Source organism: Benincasa hispida, chromosome 10 (genome assembly GCF_009727055.1).
Source record: "Benincasa hispida cultivar B227 chromosome 10, ASM972705v1, whole genome shotgun sequence".
In the NCBI taxonomy this organism is placed as follows: Eukaryota; Viridiplantae; Streptophyta; class Magnoliopsida; order Cucurbitales; family Cucurbitaceae; genus Benincasa; species Benincasa hispida.
This window is the reverse complement of record NC_052358.1, coordinates 56,468,616-56,496,242: the sequence shown is the minus strand read 5'-3', so window position 1 is coordinate 56,496,242 and position 27,627 is coordinate 56,468,616. Positions and strand designations below refer to the sequence as shown.

Sequence of the window (27,627 nt, the reverse complement as noted above, 5' to 3'; positions counted from 1 at the left end):
AGTGGTGTTATCTTTTCCCTTTTCTTCTGTCTAAGTGGTGGTTGTTCAAGGTAGACGGTTGGGTTTCAGACTCGCTGTGAAGAAGAAATCTTCATCTGGCTCTTGATCTCTTTAAGCATTATGAATGCATATTAGTATGTTTTGAATATATTTGCGGTAATTCTGTCACAATGAATTGGAAAGATCTGCTTCCGCTCATAGGTACTCTTGAATAAGAGTTCCTTCATCCACATACATGTTTAAGTTATAAAGATAACTTTGGATGTTAATTTATTGGGGTTAATGCAAGTAAAATATTATATATTTTATAGACAATGAATAAAATATCAAATATTTTATAAAATACATAAAGAGTTTGTTCAACAATGTTTACAAACTATAGAACCCTTCGAGATTTAGGACATCAACTCCAACAGTAGACTGTTAACAATGTTGCCAATATATCTTTTGGGAAAGGAATTTGGAATTAGAAAAGCCCTCTTGCTAGCAACGTTCCTAGGCTTTATGCTTCAACTCAACACACCAACAACACTGTTAAGAATATTTGGAGTTTTCTCACAAACGACTGGAATCTTCAACCTTGAAAACCTTTCTTTGACAAAGAAATTGTCGAATGGAACAACTTCAAAGTTATATTACCAATTCCAAACATCAACAAATTAAAAGACAAACCAAGATGGTTACTTGAGAAGTCTGGCTCCTATAGTACTTCTCGATTCATATTGGCAATTTTCCAACTACCCATTCATGACAACTCCATACATAGCTCCTCCACCTTTGCAAAAAACTGGAAATCCTATATCCCAAAGAAATGTAAGTTTTTCCTCTGAACTATTCTCCATAAAAGTTTGAACACGGTTGAGGCCCTACAAAAAAGGTTGCCAAATTGCTTTCAACTCAAATTGGTGCATTATGTGTAGGAGGAAAACATGGACCATCTGTTCTTACATTGCAACTTTCCAAAACACCTTTGAAACAAAATCTCTCAATGGATTACTAGAAGAATCGGTAATTTAAATGATTTGTTTTCTCCTACAAGTGTCATCTGCAACACAAATCACAAAACAAAAAAAAAAAGGGATTATCACTTTCAATTCAATGGTGGCCATTTGTTGGACTCTATGGCTTGAGAGAAACAATCGAACTTTCAATGACATATCTAGCAGTACTGAATCTAATATCTGGGAGAATGCCCGCATCCTCATTGGCTTGTGGTGCTCTCGCTCTAGGGCTTTCAAAGATTACTCTCGAACCATCATTTCTTTGAACTTCCATGCTTTTATGTAAAATCTGTATTCTCCCTCTTTTGTAGGGGCTTATCTTTAGCCTCTCTTGTATCTTGTTTTCTCTTGATCAAAAAATTGGGATGAGAATATAATGATGGTCCTAAAGAGGTGTCAACATAGTTGAGATGTTCCAATGCACCTACTGATTCCAGTTCGTATCTTTTATTTTTTTTAAAATAAAAAAAAACTCGTGATTATAAATTACAATAGATATTAAGTCAAAGTAAAGGGACAAAATCCAATGAAGATGTAAACTTTTCATTATTTGATTAAAATGTACCAAACTTCGAACATTTTCAAATTTTGTCCTATTTTCCCGAAAGTTAATGACATGAGAAATTCTTTATTTGATCAAAATCTCTCACTTGTAAGATTGGTGCAATTTTTCTTTTTTTTAGTACGATAATCATGCCAGCTATGAAGCACAAATACAGATACGACTACACGATACGATCGGATACGGTGATTCGTCAATTTCTAAAAAACTAAGTTACGGATACGTCTAAAGATACGTTTTTTAATATTTCTATCACGACTACACGATACGATCGGATACGGTGATTCGTCAATTTCTAAAAAACTAAGTTACGGATACGTCTAAAGATACGTTTTTTAATATATCTATCTCTAAAAAATGAGGATAATGATACATTGAAGATACATTTTTTTCTTTAAAAAATCTAGGATATAGATAAATTTAGCATACAAGTTAATAACAATGGCACAAAATAGAATACAAACACTGAAATACAATACAAAAAAAGCAAATGTTGAAGTAAATAGTTAATAAAATGCAATAGAAAAATGACTCATATTGCAAAAAAGAAGAAGAAAAGATTAGAGAGACAAGTATAAAGATAAACGAAGAATTTATTGTTGAAAACGTCTAAATAGTTTATATTTTGGTGGACTTTGTGGGGATTCAAATGTGAAGGTGGAGATTAGATGATTCTAGTCTAGGGTTTGGTCTGTTATTTTTTTTTTTCTTTTAGTTTCGGACTCGAGTTGTGAGCTTTTTAAATAGGTTGCCTAATTTTAGATTAGAAAAGATTATATGAGTTACTTGTCTTTTTTCTTAAAAAAAAAGTACGCATATAAATAGATACGTCAAATCGAGTGTCGGATACGTATCTGAAAAGTATCTGAAAATATAGATATGTCAAATCGCGTGTCAGATACATATCTGCGAAGTATATAGAAGTATCGGTATCCGATACGTGTCTGATACTGATTCTTTGTCTCATATGTATCTGTGCTTCATAGTATACCAGTTATAATAAAATAGATCACTTCTCTTATAAATTTTTGTATTGACATAACCTCTATAAAAATATATAAATGATATATCACTTTTTGTTTTCCAATTATGCTTGTTTCTAGATGACTCAAATTCCAAATTCCACGTCTTTTCTAAACTTTTTTTTCTCATAGATTACATGTATCGGGTACATAGCAAATCAAAGAAATTCTTCATTTTCAAAAAACTAAACGATTGTCAAACTGAGCCTAAAATATTTCATAACTACCAAAAAAAAAAAAAAATTGTTCAAATAAGTAAGATGATAGATAAGAACTGTCATAAAAAATGGAGATACGGTTGATGACAATTGTAAACTTCCATCTAAATACCATTTTAGGTTAGACAATTCTAAAAGAACCCTTCTAAAGGATATGGAATACCTTTTTTTGCTATCATATAACCCAAAACCATCCTATGAAATAATCCCAAAATCCCATCTACGAATATGGAATACCTTTTTTTGCTATCATATAACTTGGCGAATATATTTTTTTTTAGTAACATGTAAGGTGGTGAGATTCCGAACTTTACTTCCTACTCAAGAACATATATGATATAATGAAAATATGTTACGTTGCGGTCAACATAAAACTTCACAATTTTAAATGATAATAAAGTAATGTTTTAAATTTACAACCATGAACAAGTAACAATAAAATGGACCTATCATCAAAAAATTTGTCTAGAACATGCAAATTTTGATATAATATGGCATTCTAGGCAAATTTCTAATTTTTTTTTTTTCCAAAAAAAGAAAAACATGCACAAAATTATAATTTCAATATAAAAGGAGGCAATTTATAAAGAAACTGAAGGTCTAAATAAATATTGCAACATATTTAAAGATATTAAATCTAAATGAGATTTTATATTCACATAAAATTTAAGTTTTAATTTAAGAATCTACAAAGCATAAAAAAAATCTCAATAGCAATAATATTATCCTTTGATTTTTTTTTTAAAAAAGAAAATGGAAAAGAAAATCTAAAAAAAAGGTGCCCGTATTGGTATTCCCTTCCTGCTTCTTTTTCTGAAAGACTTCTTCTCCCCTAACCTTTCTTCCACTTGAATTTCCATTGCCTCCTTTTCACTCTTATTCTGCTCCAAAAATTTATTATACTTATTAATTCATTAAAATTTCAAAAACAATTTTTAAATTAAAAAAAAAAAAAAAGAAGCTTACTTTGCAATGGTGTGAACGAAGAGAGGCTTCAAGATCAAAAGACGATCCACATTTTTCACATCGGTAATTCACAATTAAATGCCCTACGTATACTTCTTCACTTGTTTTTTCCTTAATACAATCATAATAAAAACTATAAAAATTAATTTTTTATTTTGAAAACAATAAATATTTAAAGGAATAGAAAAAGAAAAAGGAAAAAAAAAAAAAAAACCTGAAAATCTTTGTCTTGCTTATGAGTTTTGGAATGTTCAGTAGGAGAAGAAGCTTTGTGATCTTTCCGAAGCCGAAGATTATAAGGAAGCGATTTGTCATCCATTGTTGAAGCTTCTTCAAATAATCTAACACAGACCAAAAAAACCAAAAACAAAAAACAAAAAACAAAAAAAGGGTTATTTTTTTAATAAATAATCATTTAATTAAGATTCAGATTATAAAGGCTCAACAGAATACTTGAGAATAGGAGGGCCAATTCCATCGCCTGATTAACCGGATTCTAAATTTCATTATTATTATTATTATTTATTTTAAGCTTTATCTGTGAATGATTTCAAATTTTCTTTGTTTGTTTCATATCAATTTTTAAAATTTGAAATTTCTTATGGTTTATCTTTATGTAATTCTGATTAAGTTTGCGATATATCTATTTTTCTTTTTTAGTTTTAATCGTTAATTGTTTATGGCTCTTAATGTTTTTTTTTTTAACATTTTTATCTTTCAGCATTTATCAATCATTTTGCAAACCGATAAAAAATATTAGTATTTTTTTTTATAAAAAGAAATAAAATATCTAAATGGGAGAATTTTTACACACATTTTGTCCTCACTTTTTTTAATATTTCATCATTTGTTACCACCCTTCGAGTTGGAGTGTTAAATCCCTTTCCAGGTTACAACTATTGAACTATTTGGATTGGAGTAGTGTTTTTTTATGAGTTGTGAGGGCTGCCTTGTAACGTAATTCTCATCGAGGTAGAATCCTTTGCAGACGACTTAAATACGCGATTGTTGCCACGATCCATTGAGATTTAGTTCTTTGATGCTCTAATTCGTCCTTTCCCATACACACCCATTTATTTCTTTTAAGTTCGGTAGTGATCTCCTAGACCACAGACTTGAAATACTTGCAACTTCAAACAATACAGCTAGAAAAAAAAAATCTACGTGGTAAAATAATTGTTATGGCCTTTTTTATATTTTCAAAATTTTGGATAGCCAGTTTGAGTTCACATGATGAAAAGATAATAATCTACATACAAATTGATAAAAAAAAAAAAAAAAAAAAAAAAAAAAAAAAAAAAAATCCCTTTTGGTATTCGAGTTTGTTAAGGAAGGCCATTAATTTGGCCCTTTTTACGTTTATTGGCCTAATATTAATAAAATTTATTATTCTTTATTTCTTTATTCTTTCCGTATACGAGGAACTATGAAACACAGACACAGATACTACTACATGATATAGATACAATCGGATACAGCGATTCGTCAATTTCTAAAAAACTAAGATAAGGATACGTCTAAGGATGCGTCATTTTTTATATATATTTTTTAATATATAATTTTCTTAAAAAATGAGGATACTGATACATTGAAGATACATTCTTTTTTCTTTAAAAAATCTAGGATAAGATAAATTTAGCATATAAGTTAATAACAATAGCACAAAATAAAATGCAAACACCTGAAATACAATACAAAAAAGCAACATCTAAGATGTTGAAGTACAATAGTTAATAAAATGCAATAGAAAAGTGACTCATATTGCAAAGAAGAAGAAGAAGAAGATTAGAGAGAGAAGTATGAAGATAAACGAAGAACTTATTATTGAAGATATCCAAATGGTTTATATTTTGGTGGACTTTGTGGGGACTCAAATGTGAATATGGAGATTAGATAATTCTAGTTTAGGGTTTGGTTCGTTATTTATTTATTTTTCTTTTAGTTTTAGACTCGAGTAGTGAGCTTTTTAAATAGGCTGTCGAATTTTAGATTGGGAAAGATTAGATGAGTTACTTGTCTTTTTTCTTAAAAAAATATATGCATAGAAATAGATACGTCAAATCACGTGTCAGGTACATATCTGAAAAGTATCTGAAAGTATAAATACGTCAAATCACATGTCAGATACGTATCTGGAAAGTATCTGGAAGTATTGGTATCCGATACATGTCTGATACTTATTCTTTGAATCACATGAAATATCTGTGCTTCATAGACGTGGAATTATCTTGAGGACAAGAGTTTTTATATATATATATTGTGCCTCTCATTCTCATAAATATATACAAAATCTAGGGTTTCCTCTTGTACCAGTTATCTCTCTAATGGCCTTCCTTTTCCTTTTCTCATTCTCCCTTTCATTTTGTTAAAATGGTATCACAGCCACATCAATTGACTGAGGGCCTTCAATTTTTTTCCTTCTTTTGTCGTCTTCTGCTTATTGCTGAAGTCCAATTTATGAGCATTCAATCTCCGCGATGGGAACTGAGAAATCAGAGGCGTCGACTTCATCTTTTTCATAGACGTTTGGGTCGAGTAACAAGATTTCCATTTTCATGGCATAGTGATGATAACTTTCTTCTTTGGAAATTTCATATTACAACTAATTTAGAAGGATATGATCTTGAACAACACCTCCAATCGAAACCTCCTGAATTTCTCACGTCAAAGAAGAGACAGATACGGGACGTTCATCCTCATCTGCTTGAACTTAGATTCTCAATCATGCATATAAAAATGGAAGCATCAAGATTGCTTTATTTCCTCATGGCAGCTTGGATCTATGAAGGAAGATGTTTTAAATTCAATGTTGAGCTGTCATTCAATCAAAGATGTTTGGGGCACCATTTAAGGTATCTATTTGCTCGATGTCATGCTCAAGCTATGAAGTTCAAAAGCAAACTTGACAACATGAAGAGGGGAATTATGCCTCTATACTTCATGAAGATTCAACAATGTGTGGATGCTCTTTGCATCTGTTGGTAAGCCCGTATCCAAGGATGATCACATATTATACATTTTAACTGGTTTAGGTTATGTTGCTTACTTAGGAATCTAGAAATGAAAGTAAGATTAGTTCTGAAGAAGCTTTGCCATCAGCTAATCTTATGTCACATAACTCAGAAAAGGATGAAGAACAATCCATGAAAATACATGCTTCTCATCAATATAGTCTCAATAGTTAGAAGGATCATGGAGGTGGTCGAAACAGAGGGGGCACTTTAATTAGAATGGTCAAAACAAGCCTCAATGTCAAAGATGTACTAAATTTGGGCATACTGCAGACAGATGCTTTATTCAATACATTCCTCCTCAGGCAACCTCGTCATCATCAGGTTATTCTAATAATAATGTTTATCCGACTTCTGCTAATAATTTCACCCATGTGTCAACTATGCTTGCCTCGTCTAATCTAAATGTGGATAGCAACGGGTATCCTAACTTCAGTGCTACGAATCATCTAACAAACAACCTCAATAATCTATCTACTAATCTGATTATGGAGACGGATGTCAGATCTATGTAACAAATGGATCAGGTTTGCGATTCTTAATTATGGTTCTGCTACCTTTCTTTCCTCAAATTCATCCAATTGATCCTTACATTTCAATAATCTACTTCTCTTCCTTTTACATCTTCTATTACTACATATATTCTACCATTGCAACTTGTTATCTGTGATTTGTAGGGCCCGAGTCATACTCTATCTTGCAATGGGTTTCAATATTATATTAGCTCTATGGGCATTTATAATAGATATACATGGATTTACCTTCTTCAGTCAAAATTTGAGACAACACTGACACAACATCTATTTCTCCTATATCGTCTATTCTTGATTCACGCTCACAGAACCATAATAATGATCGGTCTAACTCTGTTCCAGTTTCTGCTAACTCTGAGAATCCTATTGGGGTTGATGCCCTAAACTCTCGTAGGGTCCTATAATTTGTAAACACCTGTATGAACAAATGCTTGTGATGTAATAATATGAGATATTTTCTTCACTGTTGTCTATGAAATATAAGATATTTTATTTTCATTTACCACAAACTAATAAACTAAGATCCCTGATTATTGTTGTAACTTAAACATGTATGTGGAGACATACAAGTGGATCATGCCTTAAGTGATAACCAAAATGGTCTGTAGTATACAGATATAGAAGGGAAACCTTATTCCGGTGAGACTACGAATACAGCATGTTTTGTAGATAGTTACAAGTGTTGTGACGTGCTATAGATTGTCTGATCTTGATCATTCATGTGGAGACATGCGAGCAAGGGTGTGCTATACAAAAGAGTTTGTATGAGGTTGAACCACAAAATGTTTAGTCTCGTTATATAACGTTGTTCATGATAGAGACTTTCATTTCACTAAGATGACCATAGGCATGACCTTAATCCTGAGTGAGTTGGGAACTCTTGCATATGAGGGCGGTCCTTTGATTTGCATGAGTGCGAGTGGCCATATTGCGACTCAAACCTACCACTTTGAGAATTTGTCTAATTAGAGAATTGGGACTTAACTACACAAGATGGAATTCACTCCTAAACCAGAAGTAGGGGTAAGTAGATAGATTGCTCCTTAAGGGTTGATTCCGGGGCTTGAACAATTTGGAGCCACACACATTCTCATGATTCAAGAGATGTCTACTCATAGTAGGACTATGATGTATTGTTCATTAGAGGGATCAGTGGTACTTAAGGAGTTAGATTTAACTACAAGCGCAAAACGGTAAATTGACCCAGCTGTGCTTACAAGCAATCTGTGAAGGGTTATCGTATTTTTGATTGGTTATATTCGATGGACACATAAATATATCTGTAGAGAGAAGAGTGCAGCTGTCGGTCTTTAGTGGAGCGCCCGACAGTTAACGGATGGTGGATCTCGTGATTAAAGAATTTAGTCAACTATTCACATACCGTTGGAATTTTGAGCTATAGGTCCATAAGGTCCCCTTGGTAGCTCAATGGATTCAAGTTGAGAATTAGTTTTTGGGTCAGTTTGAAGTGTTCAAATTGACAAGAGGAAGTTTGATTATATAAGATATGATTAAACTGGTTCATTTATATGTGATATAATTGATATGATGTATGAGATACATGATTTGGAGGATTTTGATATAAATATGATTTATATTAAGTAAAGGAGAAAAGGACTATGGTTTAAATGTTACATATTATGTGATATTAAAACTATAGGTTATAAATATAATATGATAAGTTAGTTATTATATTTATTTATAATTAAACAAGTATATGATAATTGTGTATGGTTTCTTCTTTAACCGTGCGTGAAAGTGGGAGGTTATGTTCAGTTTTCATAACTGAATGATAAAATGAAAAATGTTTTCATTTTGTAAGATATCGCTTCATTAAGAGCGTTACTAATCATTTAACTGACTAGAGACTATATAATAGCCTTCTAAGCGAGAGCCTAAACGATCGTGTACTAACTCCTTTGACTAAACGATCGTGTAAAGCATTTTACTAAACGATTGCTTGACAAGCGAGATTCACTAAACGATCAAGCCTATTTTTCTAAATGATCGTGTATCTAGCGAGATTTACTAAACTATCAAGCACACAAAATCTATGCGATAGACAGTTCCTTCTCCCACTTTCTTCGATCATTGCCTTCTTTCATCCCTCTACCAAATCCAATAGAGCTCACACCTCCTGGATTCTCACTCCAAGAATACCAAGGTTGCTGAGTGGTGGTGTCCGAGAGGTTGCTTGGTTGTGGAGAAGATTGTTCATAACCACTAGACGATTGGGTAGGCGATTTGGGCGAGAGCGAGAGATTTCTATCCAAGTTCTTCACGAGAGCGAGAGATCCGTAGCAGAAGAGTTCTTCAAAGGTATGTCTTTCATTCCTTTTGTATTTAATTTTGAATGCATGTCGTAAGTTGTTGTAAGATGCATAACTAGTTTATATGTTTGTGAATGACTTTAATTTTGTCACAATGGGCTTGGAAAGATCTTGCTTCCGCTCATGGATTCTCTTTAATAAGAGTTCCTTCAAATCCAAGTCCTACTGATGCATATCCTTTAGACACAGGTTCTCGTGACAACTTAGAGGGTGTTGCTGTTGATTTTTCTCTTTCTAACAATGAAGGTATCCCATATACTCTTTACAAATGATCCATCTTCTCCTTTCCATGTTGAGCATAATGAGAATGTTGCTCGTATGGCTTTTGTCCCTCCTACTGCTACTACACTGGTGGTATTTGTTGAAATATGATGTATTTGCCCTAAGGGCATTTTGGTCTTTTTACTTCTCTCTTCTATTTTAATGTTTTTCTGAGTCTATTTATTTTTAAGTCTGTGGTGCTTTGTAGATGTAACAAATTAATAGGAATTTATCTATTGTGATTTTTTCTCCCTGGCCTAGGGTTTTTCATGTAAACCTTGTCTTCATTCTTTCCTTATTTTTCAATATGGTGTCAGAGCAAGGTGATGAAAACCTAGCTGTGATAGAAGAAATTCCATCATCAACCCTAGCAAGTGATGGAACTATAGCAGAAGTGACAAATACCACTATAATTCAAACTGTTGTCGATCAATATCTTCGATCCATCCTCCACTCAGTGTAGTCACAACAGCTGATTGGGACCAACCCAGCCACGTCGCACAAGATCCAGTCGTTGATTGGAGAGCCCCCTAGTCACGCCATCGATCGAGATTCCACCAACCGCTCAGTCGCATGTTCAAGCAATCGCTCAGTCGATTGAGACTAACCCAGACACGCTAATCCTACAACCAGGATTCGTTCTAGCCGTGAAGATGATTGGGACCAGTTTCGTATCAATCCTTTAGTCGATCGCATCGAGTTCCAGCTCAAACACTGAGCTGTTTGAGCGTCACTTCCAAAGGGGTCCATCCTCTAGTGTTCTTCCAGTCAAAGCGCTGCTTCTGTCCAGATCTCGAAGCATTAGCCCTCCAACTGTCACATCAGCCTTCAATCCAGCCAAAGTTTCGAGTTGTCAATCATATGAGGGAAGCTTCGTCCTTGATTTCATGTGGGAAGAAACATTCTACAACAACCCCTTACATTCCCCATTAGCATGGATCGATTGGTTATGGTGGCTTAAAACCGATGAGTCTATCCTCGGTTTGAGTTTAACAACAATTAGCTAGTCTTCAGCAACAAATTACAGCACTCGAGGCTATTTTTATGACCACAAATCTCCAAACAGATTCCCACTTAGATTTTTCTCCAGTCTACATTTGTATACAAACAATCAGGTAACTACTTTCCCTGATTTACCTACTACAAATATGTTATCTGGATCTATGGGAAATTCGGTAAGGGTAATCACAAGAGAGAAACTGAATGGTCAGAATTATTTCTCCTGGTCAAAATTCGTTAAAATGGCTCCCGAGGGGTGACATAAGTTCAGGTATTTAGCTAGTAAGATATCGAGACCCAACTCTGGGGACATTTAAGAGTGTGTCTGAAAGGGAGAGGACTTCTTACTCTGCTCAATGTTGATTAACAGCATAAAACCCCAAATCAGAAAATCCTTGCTCTATTCTGCTTCTGCTCGAGACATTTAGGACGTAATACAGAAACTGTATTCTAAAAGGAAAAATGCATCACGCCTATTTACATTGCATAAACAGGTCTATGAATGCAAACAAGGAACCATGGATGTGACGTCATACTTCAATAAACTGTCTTTACTGTGGCAAGAGATGGACTTGTGTCGAGAGATTGTCTGGAATTGATCATGTGGTGGAGTTCAGTATTCGAAGATTGAGAAATTGATCGAGTTTATGACTTCCTTGCTGGGTTGAACTCAAATTTTGATACTATTCGTAGTAGAATTCTAGGACAAAGGTCGATACCATCTCTTATGGAGGTTTTTTCTGAGGTCAAGTTAGAGAAAGATAGGTTGAGTGCCATGAACAATTTTGTTGTTACAACTGTTGACTCCGCTGCATTTGGGGTGAAATCATCTGGATCTGGTAATGACAAGTAGAATGGGAAATCTCCTCCAATATGTGAACATTGCAAGAAATCATGACACATGAAGTGCTAGAAACTACATGGTCGACCCTCGAATGGCAAACGTCGTCTTTCGAATGACAAGTCAAAATCTAGTAGAGCACTCATGAGTGAGTCTATTAATGTTGCTGCACAATCTCAGGTGACCAACCTAAGTGACCCAGGTATTGTTGGGGTCAGTGCGATTGTCCAATCAAGTACCCCTAAATCTTTTAGTCTTCTTATTGAGGGACAAGAATCATAGATACTCGATTCAGGAGCAACCGGTCACTTAACTTGTTCATCTGATCGATTTCTCTCATATTCCCCAAGTGCTGGAAATGAGAGGATTCAGATTGTAAATAGGTCATTTGCTCCTGTTGCAGGAAAAGGTCATTGTCTCCCTTCCATGGTTTGATCTTACATAATGTGTTACACATGCCAAAATTCTCTTACAATTTGCTGTCTATAAGTAAAATAACTAAGGATTTAAACTGCAGAAGTATTTTCTCACCTGATGTTGTTTCCTTTCAGGACTTGAGCTTGGGGATGACAATTGGCACTGCCTGGCATGATAGGGGTCTTTATTCCTTTCTAATGATGCTACCTTTAGAAGTTTGTCTAAGACTAGTTTATTGTCTTCATTTACAATTTCTGAAAAAGATTATTTGTTGTGGAATTTTTGCCTTGGTCATCCAAACTTTTAATATATGAAATATTTGTTTATTCATTTTTTCATAATGTGGATATTTCTTTGTTATCTTGTGATGTATGTATATGTGCAAAATTGCCTAGGGTTTCCTTCCCTTCTCAGCCTTACAAACCTTCTCAACCTTTCCATCTGGTTCATAGTGATGTTTGGGGTCCTTCGAACTGAAGGAACTCTTAAGCAAGAGTGCTGATGAGTGGAAGCAGATCTTTCCAATTTCATTGTGACAGAATTACCATACATACATTCTAACAAACAGATATGCTTTGTAACACTAATAACTGGCATGCTTTAACAAATAAAATACAAAATACTGAGAGAAACATACCAGTTGAGGACTTTCTTCAATCAAACTCAGTCCAGCGAAAGCGAACTCCTCTACGCTTCTTATCGTCCAGCAAACAGTCACCTATCAGCACCACGGTCGTTTACACGATCAACAGCAAATGAACCAACAGCAATCGGGACGACATCACCACTCGAAGCCCTCGGTATTCTCGGAGTGAGAATCCAAAGGGTGTACTTTGATGGAATTGGTAGAGGGGAGGAGGAAAAGCAATCGTGTTGAACGAACAAGCAAATGGGAGATAGTACAAGACTATCGTATAGTCGAGTGCTTGTCATTTAGGAAAAGGTACACAATCATGTAAGTGTAACTAAGCGATTGTCTATCAAATGGTAAGCGATTGTTTAGGTCTGCTCGGCGTGCTATGCGATCGTTTAGAAATCGCGGACGATTGTTTAGTGCACGGGTATGCGATCGTTTAGGAAGACGGGCATTATCAGGCTCTCAACGCTAAGTGATCGTTTAAATTCACACTGTGAGTGATTTTTCTTGTGTGTCGTGTATCTTTAATCTCAAAATGAAAACAATTTTCATTTTATTCTTCAGTTACAAGAACTGAATTCGAACTTCCTACTTTTGCACGATTCTAGAGAAATACACGGCCAATTATCTCATAACCGCCTAATTAATTAAATAATGAATATAATCATATTATATTCTTAATCTATAGTTTGATATCATATATCTACTATAGTGTTTTCTCCTCTACTTGATATAAATCATATTTATATCCAATTTCCTCCAAAATAATGTATCTCATTCATTTAATCAATCATATCATATATAATTAACCAGTCATGAGTACCACAGATATATTTCTGTGTCCATCGAATATAACCAATCATAAGTACGATGACCCTTCACAGATGCTCATAAGTACAGCTTGTCCAATTTACCATTTTGCCCATGTAGTTACATCTCACTCCTTAAGTACCACTAGTTTCTCTAATGAACAATACAACATAGTCCAACTATGTATGAACACCTTTTGGGCCAAGAGAATGTGTGTGGCACCACATTGTTCAACCCTTGGAATCAGCCCTTAAGAGAACTATTTATCTACTTACCTCTGCTTCGAGGAAAGAATAAATTTCATCTACTGTAGCTGAGTTCCCAACTCCCAAATTAGATGAATCCCCAAGGTGGTAGGTTTGAGTCGACGAATTGACCACTCGTACCCATGAAAATCAAATGACCGCCCTCAATGGCAGGAGTTCTCAACTCACTCGGATTGAGGTCATGTTTCTTATGGTCATCCTAGTAAAGTGAAGTCTCTATCATGAACGGTGTTATATAACGAGACGTTAACACTTCGTGGTCAGGTCTTATACAAACTTTTTGTATAGAGCGCCCCCGCTCACATGTCCCCTACACGAATGATTAGGATCAAACCATCTGTGACAAGTCATTGTGACCATTCCATAAAGCAGCCCGCATCTATAGTATTACCAAGATAAGGTTTCCCTCCTATATTCATATACTACAGACCATTTTGGTTATCCCTTACGACATGATCCACTTGTATGTCACCACATACATGCTTAAGTTACAGACAGATAACCAGGGATTTTAGGTTTATTGGTTTGTGGTGAAGCAAATAAAACATTCACCGAGAAAAATCAATAAGTGAAGTAAAATATCATACATTATACATCACAAGCATTCGTACAAACTGTTTACAAAATACAAGACAGAGACTTTAGGGCATTAACCCCAACACAAGCATCACAACCTTATCTGGTAAGTGCTAGTTTGTGAATTTCATCGATGATCACACCCATCTTACATGTGTTTTTCTTCTTACTGATAAGTCAAAAGTAACGTCTGTTTTCCAACAGTTCTATACTACGATAAAAAACACAGTTTAATACGAAGATTGCAATTCTTTGAAGTGACAATGGGCGGGAGTTTGTTAATAACACCCTGCGCAAGCTTTTAACTTCAAAAGGCATTGTTCATCAAAATTCGTGTACTTATACCCCACAACAAAATGGAGTGGCTGAATGAAAAGTCTCCACCTTATTGAACTTGCCCATTCCCTCATGCTTCCTGTGTCTCTTCCCTCATATTTATGGAGGGGTGCTATTTTAACTGCTGCACACCTTATTAATCAGATGCCCTCCTGTGTTCTTAAATTCCACACACCCCTTGAGTGTTTTAAAGAGTCTCTCTTACCCAAGCATCTCATTCCAGATGTCCCCCTTCGGGTGTTTGGGTGTACTACCTTTGTTCATAGCCACAGTCCTCATCAAATTAAATTTGCTCCTCGTGCTCAGAAGTGCGTCTTTGTTGGGTATCTATGTCATTAGCGGGGTTATAAATGCTTTTATCCATCCTCAAGTAAGTACTTTGTCACTATGGATGTTACGTTTCTTGAGGATAAACTCTTTTTTTCTTGTTAGTCCTCTTCAAGGGGAGAACACTAGCAAAGAGACTAACTCATCTACATATTCTATTCATATGGACTTTATTCTTGCGCCTATCCTCGATACAAATGACCCTATCCTTCCTACTAAACAAGTACCATGGATAACATACTAAAGGAAGAATCTTAGAAAGAAAATAGTGTCTTATGTTTCTCCACCGAAAACTATCCAAGAATCAAAACTGGTACCAGCTCAAGTTCAAGATACTTCTGTTTATGATGATGGTTCTGAGCGTGCAAATGATTGCGTTGGAGGTGATGTGGGTGAGAATGATTGCATTGGTGGTGATGTGGGTGAGAATGGTGGGACTAATGAGATTGTCCCAGACAAGGTCGAAACTGCAGGTAGTAATGAGCCATCAAGAGATACTCAGGAGATTGAGGACTTGCCACAAATGGGCAAGTGTAGTCCCCGTTCTTGTACTAATGAGAAGTCAGATAAACTAGGAAATCATAATGCTATGCTTGATATACCAATTGAAATATAGAAAGGGACTAGGTCATGTACCAGGTACTCTATGCATAATTTTCTGTCTTACAGTAACTTGTCGTCTGGTTTAAAGCTTTCACTACCAACCTGGATACTGTGAGAATACCCACCAAAGTGCATATGGCCATGGAGATTCTTGAGTGGAGGATTGCTGTTATGGAAGAGATGAAAGCTCTCGAAACAAATGGAACATAGGATCTGGTTGCACTCCCTAAAGGCCATAAAACGGTTGGGTGCAAATGGGTGCTCATGGTTAATATAAGTCTGATAGGATCCTTGATAGGTACAAGGCCAGACTAGTTACTAAAAGATTTACTTAGACATATGAGACTGATTACTTAGAAACTTTTTCTCCAGTGGCAAAGCTGAACACAATTCGGGTTCTTCTCTTAGTTGCTGATAACAAAGACTAGCCTCTCCATCTACTTGATGAAAAGAATACATTCCTGAATGGTGAGCTAGCAGAAGAGGTATATATATAAGCCCTTCTTCTGGATTTGAAGCACATTTTGTTAGTTGGGTTTGTAAACTCAAAAAATCTTTATATGGCTTAAGACAGTCTCCGAGAGCGTGGTTCGAAAGATTCACCACCTTTGTTAAGTCTCAAGGTTTTATTTAGGAGCATTCTAATCATACCTTGTTCACAAAGATATCAACATCAAGGAAGATGGTCGTTTTGATTGTGTACGTTGATGACATTGTTCTTTCAGGTGACGATGCAGCAGAGATTGTCAAATTAAAATGGAGAATGGCAGATGAGTTTTAAATCAAATATCTTGGCGGTCTGGGATATTTCCTCGGAATGGAAGTAACGAGATCGAAAGAAGGAATATCTATTTCTCAAAGGAAATATACTCTGGATTTATTAAGGGAAATAAGAATGATTGGATGTAAACCCATTGATACTCCTGTTGAAGTCAATACCAAGCTAGGGGATTTTTTTGAAGGAGTTCCTGTTAATAAAGAAAGGTATCAGCGTCTTGTAGGAAAATTTATTTACTTATCTCATACCAGACCAGATATATCTTATACTGCCATTATGGTCAGTAAGTTTATGCAAACTCCTTATGTGAAGTATATGGAGGTCGTTACTCAAATTTTGAGGTATCTGAAATTTGCTCCGGGAAAAGGCTTAATGTTTAAGAAACATGACAAAAGATCCATCGAGGCTTATATTGACTCAGATTGAGCAAGATCTGTTACAGATCGAAAATCAACCTTTGGATACTGTCTCTTTCTGTGGGGTAATCTTGTTACTTGGCGAAGTAAGAAATAATGAGTGGTTGCTAGAAGTAGTGTTGAGGCAGCATACAAGGCTATGAGTTTGGGAACATGCGAAGAGATATGGTTAAAGAAAGTTTTGTCTGATCTTCACCAGGAAATTCATGAGCCTATGAAACTTTATTGTGATAATAAGGCAGCTATCAGTATTGCCAACAATTCAGTACAACATGACAGAATAAAACATGTGGAGATTGACAAACATTTTATTAAAGAAAACCTAGACAGCGGCAGTATTTGTATTCCTTATATTCCTTCAAGCCAATAGGTGGTTGATGTCCTCACTAAAGGATTTCCAAGGAAAAGCTTCGATACTTGTGTTAGCAAGTTAGGTCTTATAGATATCTATGCCCCAACTTGAGGGGGAGTGTTGAAATATGATGTATTTGTCCTAAGAGCGTTTTAGTCTTTTTACTTCTCTCTGTTATTTTAAGGTTTTTCTAAGTCTATTTATTTCTGAGTCTGTGATGCTTTGTAGATGCAACAAATTCATAAGAATTTATCTATCGTGATTTTTTCTCTCTGGCCTAGGGTTTTCTATGTAAACCTTGTCTTCGTCTGTTCTTCCCTTATTTTCAATAGTATCCACACATCCTGTGATTACTAGAAGTAAATGTGGTATTTTCAAACCTAAAGTTTACCTTATTGATTATACTCAACATGAACCTTGTTATGTTAAGGAAGCTCTTAAACACCCTCACTAGAAGAAAGCCATGAAAGATGAGTATAATTCTTTGTTGAAAAATAGGACTTGGATGTAGTTCCTAAGCCTGTTGATAAAAGGATTGTTGGTTATAAATGGGTATTTCAAATTAAATGAAATTCGGATAAGGCTAGGTTAGTAGCCAAGGAATTTCATCAAACTCCTTATATTGATTATACTAGGACATTTAGTTTTGTTGTTAAGCCCGTCACTATTTTGATTCTCTTAACCCTTACTTTTATGAAAGGATGGACTATTCATCAACTTGATGTTAATAACATTTTTCTTCATGGTCATCTGTAAGAGTCTGTTTTCATAGAACAACCTCAGGGTTTTAGAGTCTCTGGTTCTCAATCCTTGCTTTTTCATCTAAAGAAAGCTCTTTATGGCTTGAAATAAGCCTTCCATGCTTGGTATAAGTTGATTTATGCTCATGCTTACATCGTCTTGGGTTTCGAACTTCCTAGGATGATGATATTATTGTTATGAGCAGTTTCTCTCATGAATTGGATGGTTTAGTTCAATTTCTACATTACACTTTTGCCTTGAAAGACTTTGGTCAGCTTAACTATTTTCTTAGGATTGAGGTCTCTTATCCTACATCCGAAGGTACTATTTCTTTCTCAATCTAAGTACATTTTTTATCTATTAGATCGTACCTAGTTTGTTGAGTTGATCGCCACTCCTATGGTAAGCGGTCCTATACCATTTGGTCATCAAAGTGAGAAATTTGATGATCCTCATATGTATCAAAGTGTCGTTGCTACTTTGCAATATATTACTCTTACACATCTAGAAATCTCTTATAGTGTTAACAAAGCATGTCAATTCATGCATTCACCAACTATTCTCCACTGGCAATTGGTTAAACGTATCTTGCATTATTTGAAGGGCACTTTATCTCATGGCTTATTGCTTAAAGGTACTATTGATTTAAAGCTCTATGGTTTTGTTGATGTTGTTTGGGCATCAGATCTTGATGATTGGAAATCAACTTCTAGGTTTTGTATTTTCTTTGCTCTGAATCTAGTTACTTGGGATTCCAAGAAGCAGTCAATTATATCTCGTTCCAGCATGGAGGTCGAATACTGGTGTCTTCCCCTTGTGGCTACTAAAATGGTATAGATTTGTTCCCTTTTAACAGAATTTGTATTGATTTATCTCAGTCTCCTATTTTGTGGTGTGATAATCTCAATGCAGTACATTTACTTGTGAAATCTTATACTCTAAGATAAAACATTTTAACTTGATATATATTAAGTAGAAGATTCAGATTCTTTACCTTCCTGCATCTGAACAAATAGCTGATGCTTTTACCAAATCGTTGTCTGCTGCTAACTTTTCCATACTAAAAAGCAAGCTAACTATTGCCGCTGCACCTCCCATCGGTTTTCAATAGGCGTTAAGGAAGCACACTAATTTGGCCTTTTTTATGTTTATTTTTCTTCAATGTAAACCCATGTTATAAGGGCCTAATATTAACAAAAGAAATTATTCTTTATTTTTTCTGTTACATGAGGAATTATCTTGTGTGTGTTTAGGACAAGAATTTTTTCTCCCAACCTTTATATATATTGTGCCTCTGATTCTCATAAATATATACAAAAGCTAGGGTTTTTTCTTCCATAAATTATCTTTCCTGTGGCCTTCTTTTTCTTGTTCTCCTATTGCCTTCATTTTGTTAAAAGATTGGTCCCTTTTCTCGATTAATTATTTTAAAGTTAGCTTCTTCTTGACTAAACCTTTTCCTACTTGAAATTTGTTATCAATTGTCCAAAAACTAAAATTGTTATCAAATAATAATTATAGTAAGTAAAAGTTGTAATGGGTATCCAAAAAAATTAAGTTAATTGCAAATTTACATTGTTTTTTAGGTTTGCATATATAGTGAAAAAAATTAAATTTAATTTCCTTTATTTAGATCTTGATGGTGGTTTTTTTTTTTTTAGAAAATTAAGCTTATAAACATTATTTCACTGATTTCATAGGTTGACTAATAACGAGACATATTGAATTGATAAATTTTAAATGAGGTGGAATTATTCGAATCCCATGAACATACACTCATCGTCAACAGTATCCTGACAGTCATGAAAAAAATTTTGATTGAAGCAAAAGTGTCTCGAGACTCCAGTGTCAAGATCTAATCAAAAGTATCTTGAGGATCTGTGATAGAAACAAATTTGGACAAACCAGATTCAATTGAATCTGCAACTTTGATTTTTTCTGGATCAATCTCCATAGTACTTTTACCTTTGACGAAAAAATTGGAGGTTAGAACATAATCAAATCTCTAGTAGCTCTAAGAAAATTAAGAACTTATGAGACTAGCACTAGCAATTGGTTCTATTCAATTATTCCAATTTTGATAGATTTGGAAGCACCTTTCTACTATTGATCGACATATGAATAGGGAGAAAATATTTTGTTTTTGCTTTCAAATTGTAAAAACCAAATGTAGATTGTCGTTTTTGTATTATAGAAGAACTATTGTCTTGAAAGCAGATTATAGTGCAACCTTGGTGCTAAATAATATAAGTCGCGGTTGCTCCTGAAGGTTAACAAAACACCCTATCTCTGATGTATACTCGTTGAAAAAGGATTTGAATTAGAAGAAAACTTGCTTAGAGAAAGCGATAGAAAATCAATGAGAAGAAAAGGAGAAGAATAAGTTTTTTGTATTCTATATTTCTCCAAACCATATAGCAGTGTATACACTAAGGAAAGAAAGAATGGTAATAAAATGTTTCCAACGTTAATAAAATAGTTACTTTAAAGAAAAAAAAAAAAAAAAAAACCTTCTATATTATCTAAAAGGGGCTATGGGAGAAACATTCGTACCCTCTTAGATGATGGTTATGGGATTATCTTAGGTAATTTGACAATTGAATCAATTAAAAAAATCTCAATTTAAATAATTTACTTTATCATTCACAATTTTAGTTTTCACATTTTTCTGAATTTATCAGAAAAAATCATGTTATCTTAAAATTAAAAGTAAAAAAAAATCAAATTAAGATTTGAAATCTCAATTTATTCTATAAATGGTTAAATTAAACCTTCATTCACGTGGATTTAGTTTCAAATTTGGTTTTAGTTGATTTCTTTATTTATTGGAATTTTCCTATTAAAAATCTATCAAATATAGTTTTTCTTACGTTTTTTTTCTAAATTTAAAAGAAAAAAAAAATCATGTTACCTAAATTAAAAAAAAAATCAAACCAACTTAAGATTTCACAAATTAAACCTTCATTCACATGTGCATTTGGCTTAAAATTTGGGTTTATTTGATTTTTTTTATAAAAAATCTATCAAATTTTGTTTTTTCTAAATTTAAAGGAAAAATCATGTTATCTAAAAATAGAATAATAATAATATTTTGGTTTTATTTGAATTTTTTGTAAAAAATTTATCAAATTTGGGTTTTCACGTTTTTTTTTCTAAATTTAAATGGAAAAAAAATCAGGTTATCTAAATTCAAAAAAAAAAAAATCAAATCAAATTAAGATTTCAGATCTAAATTTGTTCAAGAATAAAGCCTTCAATTTTCATTAGGTATTTTTTCTTTATTATCGGGATAAGTTCAAAATAATGTATTTTTTAAAAGTAATGACCAAGTAAGGTACATAGGAAAAAAATTACAAAAGTAAGGTGGAAGGAAAAAGTATTGACAAAAATAGAGTACCAAAATCGTGTACTCAATACACGATTTTTGTTAAACCTCCATGTCAGGATATGACCATGCCAAACTCATGGACAGGATCCACGAGTTCTATATTTTTATTATTTTTTATTACTTTTCAATTTAAGTAATTCATGGTTCAAAATTTGATTCGATTTTTATTTCACCGTAGACCTTTAAAAATTTGAATTTCACATTAAAAGATTCTTCGGAAATGAAAAAAAACACTAAAAATAAAAGAAGAAGACACAAGTTGGGGAAAATGTGAAAAAAAAATAGATTTAGTCTTAATTCGTGGTTAGAAATTTGATTCAATTTTTATTTTATAAGCCTTCAAAAATTTGAATTTCACAATAAAAGATTATTTGAAAATACAAAAAACTACTAAAAAAAATAAAAGAAGAAAATAAAAGTCGAAGAAAAATGTGAAAAAAAATAGATTTAGCTTTAGTTATAAATTTGATTCAGTTTTTATTTTACTGTAAGCCTTTAAAAAATTGAATATCACAGTAAAAGATTTTTCGAAAATACAAAAAATTCTCAAAAAAAATAAAAGAAGAAAGACAGAATAATGTGAAAAAAATAGATTTAACTTTAATTCGTGGCTAGAAATTTGATTTAGTTTTTATTTTACCATAAGTCTTTGAAAATTTGAATTTTACAGTAAAAGATTCTCCAAAATTGCAAAAACGCTAAAAATGAAAAAAAAAATAGATTTAGCCTTAATTTGTGGCTAGGAAATCGTGTACCCCGTCCACAATGGGTACACGATTTATGTGCTGACTCAAAACTCGTGGACCCCGTCCACGATTTCACAATTCTATTTTTGTCAATATTTTTGTCATTAAAAAAATCTTTATTTTCTTCTTAAATACGTTTTGATTTTGGCTTTAATTTGGTTAACATTTTCTCCTTTTTTTTTTTTTTTTTTTTTTTTTTTTTTTTTTTTTTTTTTTTTTTTGCGTGTGTGTATATATATATATTCACCAATATTCCCATAATATTGTGTTGTTTTTCTTATTCTTAGACATCGTCTACAATTTTTCAACTTTAGGTAGATACTTTTTCAATTTTTTACTTTCTTTAGTTAAGATGTCTTTAGTTCTTTTAGCTCTTTATTTTTTTACTAGTGGAAGTAAGTATCTTAATTAAGAATTTCTCTTATATATATGTAGGTATTATTTATTTATTAAATTATAAATAATTGAATTACTATCTTAGTTATCAAAATTTGTGTTAGATTTGAGATTTAGGATTTGAAAATCACAACCTATGTGATCTCCAAACTGGACATAGATTGCCGTTAATAAAATAAATTATTAAAAAATTTAAAATGAGTTATAATTTCGAGATGCAAACAAGGCTCTAAAATTGAATAGATAATTTGTGAATTTTGTACCAAATTTTATTTTATTAAAACTAAAATTAATGAGTTTATTTAAAATTTTTACCATATTTTAATTTGGGTAGAAATAACATTTTAAATTACGTTTTAGATTTAAGATTTTTATCTACTAAATTGTGGTTAAAAATATTCAAAAAAATTCAAAAAATAACAACATAATGAATAATATTTAATACAATCACATTAACTTTTATAAAAATATGTTATAGCATCGCACGTAGTAATAAATTAATTAAAGAGAAAAGTAGTAAAAATATATTTTAAACAAACAACAACCTTGCACACATGTGGGGAAAGTTTCTACTTCCACCACAACCATAATTTAAAAACTCACATGTTAGTCTTTGAATATAAACTTTTCTAGCAATTCAAAATCTTTCATTATGAGACAACATACAATCTAATAGTCATACTTTAAGTCGTCTCCCAATATCGTGAGCATGTTAACAAAATAAAAATGTTAAGGAAAAACTTAGAATTTGATAATTTTTTTAAAAATCTTTATGAGTGAAAATTTTTAATGCATTAAGTGGGAATTACTTACAAAATTAGAGACAATAATTATATTTATCCCAATAAATATTATATTCTTCTTAATATCTATTATCATAGTTTATAATCAAACATAATCATTATTATTCTTTGGTAAAATTCAAAAATTCAAAAAAAGATAACGAATATAATCTTTTAGCAATATAAGTTGGAGAAGGAGAAGGAAACTTAAAAAAAAAAACGAAAAAATTAGAAATAAATCCATCTTCGAGTAGGAAAAGAATTTAGTCTTCTTTTGGGTTATATAAAGGAGGTTTCACAATTTATACACACAAGTAGAAGAACTCTTTTCATATAGCCAAAGTAAAAAGGTAAAAAGAAATTATAATAAAGCAATTAAAGTTCTAAAGTTTTCACAGCACAATCAACAAGTCTCAAGAACTTCAAAAGATATATAAAGAAAAGGTAAACAAATAAAAATCTGCTTGTTATTATTATTGATCATTTTATGTTAATCTTCTTTTAAGGTTGTTAATTAATTACCTTCAATATTCAAATGCATGAAATAATGTCATCAACCTACTGATAATTTTTTTCTTATCTCCTGTTTCTCAGATTTGATCCTCAAAGATTTTAAAAGGTGATATGATAATGGATTCAAATGGCTTCAAAAGTGGAAAGCTTTCAAAGCAACAAAAATGGGCAGAAGCAGATGCAAAGTTTTTGAGAAAGCTAAGCTTAAACAAGAACAAGACAGATGAGATGGCATATTCTTCAATTTTTGGGTTTGAAACAAATTGGAGTAATGATATTATTAACTATTCAAGGCAAAGGTATTTGAGAAGCTACAAGTTTAGCAATGAGAATATTGAGGAGGAGATCAAAGGAAGTAGTTTTGAGAAGGCAAAGAAGTGGTTGAACTTAAAACCAAGATCAGCAATAATGTCAAGTAATTGCAATACTCTTGGAAAGTATTCATGTAATAAGGGCATTTGGAAGTTCTTCATTTGCTGCAAAGTTGATTGATAAAGTTTATGCTTAATTATAATAATCATAAACTCAATAATAATCCTTCTCCAATTCAAGTTTCCCTTTTTTTCTTCTTCTTCTCTCTATTATGAATAAAATTGAATGAAACATGTAACATATGAGTGGGGTTTTTTTTTAGAAAAAAAAAAAAAAAAAAAAACAGGAAGAGTTTGATTTTACTATCTAATCAGTAATCATGATGGGGTTGGTTTGTTGTTTTCATCTATTAATTTTAGTTAGGTTTAAATTACGGATTTGGTCGCTTTAGTTTGAAAAAAAAAATTATAATTTTAGTTTTTAGAGTTTAGGTTAGAATTTAATCTCTATGGATAAAATCCTACAAATAATCATTAAAATCCTCATAAATATTCTCTATCATAGGGATTATTTATAAGGGTTTTATTAAACCATAGAGATTATATTTTAATTATAAACCATAATACGAAACTAAATTTGTAATTTAACTTTTTAAATAATATTAGTTTAAATGTCTTCAATAAGTTACATTACTCAAAATAAATAGAGAATTAATAGAATAAAATATAATGTAATGTAATTACAAATATAATAATTGAGTATGTAATGTATAGCAATATTTTTTAAGAATTGCAAATATAGTAAAAAATCTATTCGTGATAGACTCTATCAATCATATAATTCTAGTAGCAATATGGTCTATCATTGATAGATTTTGAGAGTTTCATCTAAATTTTACTATATTTATAAATTCTTGTGCATTATAGTATATATGCTATTAGTTTGGACTGAAATATTGGTGTATTTATAACTATCTCAAAGATATAAAGTACAATGATATAATAGACCTAAATCTAAGGCCCATGTTGAATAATATTATGGGACTGACAAATTCTACATGAAGGAATAAAATATTGGCAAAGAAGATAGAAAAGTTTCTAAACATTTTTGTTCAAATTACTCTATATATAAGAAAAGCAAAGTATTTTCTATAAGGAATAAAATATTCATGTTGAATAATTTTAGTTTGATATACTAGCAACAAATAATATAGTTAATTTGACACACTTGGCCTCAAGTTATCCTACCCAATTTAGGAGGAATTAGCAATCATATCCCATTATAGTTAAGGTAGTCTATTGCAAATAACTTACAAAAACTAAAATGCAATTTTCAAAAAATAGAAGGTTGTATGTTACATACAAAATGATATGTAATCTACAGAAATTGATGACAATTATCAACTCATCCAATAAACTCGTTAGAAACTTAAATGCTACATGCATGATGAAACATTTATGAAAAATAATGAACTAACAAGAACTTAATGAATGACTACTTTATAAAAGCTTAATTTACAGAAAACTATTCATGTGAAGACTTATGATTGAAATGGTTAATTTGTTCAAGTGGTAAAGATAGGACACAACTAAAGAGAAGTTTGGCATATCATATACACAAACAGATGGCCGAACAAAGGTCGTTAATCAAAGTGTAGGTACATATTTACGATAATTTACAATGCATTGTCCTGAGTTGCTTTCCTTGGGCTAAGTTTAGCTATAATGGTAAAAAGATTTTGAACCATGCAAAATTATAAATTTATAAGTGTATAGTATCAAGTTTTAATATAACAAGATCAGTATTGTCCTAAGAGATTTTTGTGTTCTAAATTAGTTAAGTGCTATAAATACAATCAACCAAATTTATTTGGAGAAATAAATCAAAACAAAATAATAACATATAATCATGGAAAAAATTAAGTTATAGTCTAAATTCCCTCTTTCAAGGCATAAATTATGACCACATTAACCAATAATAAAATTTGTGATTAACAGATTATATATTGGGGGTTATCTAAGGAAAGATGACCACAAATCTACGAACAGGTCCGAGGCGAATTCTTAGGAGTCTGCAAGTCTCAAAATGGGAAACTACAACCTCATGATCCATGGGTTGGACCATCTTAGCTCATTTTATTTCATCAAAGGAGTAATAACCAAGCTGAGCTAATTAGTCAGAATCTTGCAACCTCAATAACTACAACTATGTTGACACTCTAGCATTAATTGCACATGCCACCAAGTGGACAATAGAACATAGACTCTATTAATTCTATCAATTCTATTTTTTGAGATCCTTAACAAGGGTCATTACTACATGCATGCGATTTCAAAACCAAAACTAATTAACTATTTAAATTTTAAAATAAAAGTTTTTAAATAAATAAAACAATCAAGACCGTTTAATAGAAGTCAAAATAAATATTTAATTTGCGATCCCTAAAAATTTAAAAAGAAACATTTAAATTTAAAACATACTAAACTCAATTATTCTCGGTTAAACATTAAATGACTTGAAAACATAAAATTCAGTGGAAGCATTGAAACTAGTCCCATGACATAGTCACAAATCTCTTCAACATATGCCCAATACTTTCTTTCCTTTACCTAAAAACAAATATCTTATGAAATGATGAGTACAAATTAAAATACTCAGTAAGTAACTTTACTATTGAAGCAAGCTATGTAATCACATGTGTGTATGAACCAAAAAACTGTATGCTAGTGTTACTTAAAGATTTTTTTCCTTCTGTGTACATCACTTTCATATACACAGAAATCTTTGGCCTACATCACTTTTATACACCTCAAGCCTTCTCTATGTATGTTGAGATGTGCACCACTTTTGTACACATGGTTATGTGTACACCATTTTCGTATACATATAACCCATTGAACATGCAACACTTTCGTATATCTCCAACCTCTCTCTAGGTGTGCCGGGACGTGAAAAATGCACATTTCATACATATTGGCATGCATATCTTGTCAAACTGCTCTCTCCTTGTCAGGGGTAAACAATATTTTGTGTGCTTAGCTTAAACACTTTGTGTACTAACTTAAGCATTAGAGTTTGTCCAACTCGACACCACAACGATACAAGTCCTTTTGCAAGTTAGCTCAAACAAAATCCTCGATAATAGAAACCCTTGATAGGGAGGGGACAACTTGACGAGATATATGTGCCAATAGGCATAAAACACATACATGCTTGAGTGGAAAAAAAAAAAAAAGAAGAAGAAGACACTCAATCAAGATAAAATTAAATTTAATTAACAAGGTCTCATGGCTATATGAATCCCTAGCTAGAACAAAAAGTTTAACTGTAGAAAATAACAAAGTATTTAAGTGGGTTTTATTGGATTTTTGGTGAAATTAAAGTGACATTCTGATAATTATGGGCAAATGGCATATTTGTGATTAAACATATATTCTCCATTAGGGCTGGAATTTTGGTGAGACTCTTTGAGAAAAAGAGGGCCAGC

At 32.4% G+C, this 27,627-nt stretch overlaps 1 protein-coding gene across 1 annotated transcript; it reads left to right on the top strand.

Moving 5' to 3' along the window:
• Positions 1-18,402: 18,402 nt before the first annotated feature.
• LOC120089153 (uncharacterized mitochondrial protein AtMg00810-like) lies at positions 18,403-18,840 on the top strand. The gene has a single exon (XM_039046566.1). It carries the CDS (start codon positions 18,403-18,405, stop codon positions 18,838-18,840), a length of 438 nt encoding a protein of 145 aa, XP_038902494.1.
• Positions 18,841-27,627: the final 8,787 nt, after the last annotated feature.

Bases quoted from the DNA above. Each gene is read 5' to 3' on its own strand.
- LOC120089153 (XM_039046566.1), top strand. From the start codon at position 18,403: ATGGTAAGCGGTCCTATACCATTTGGTCATCAAAGTGAGAAATTTGAT.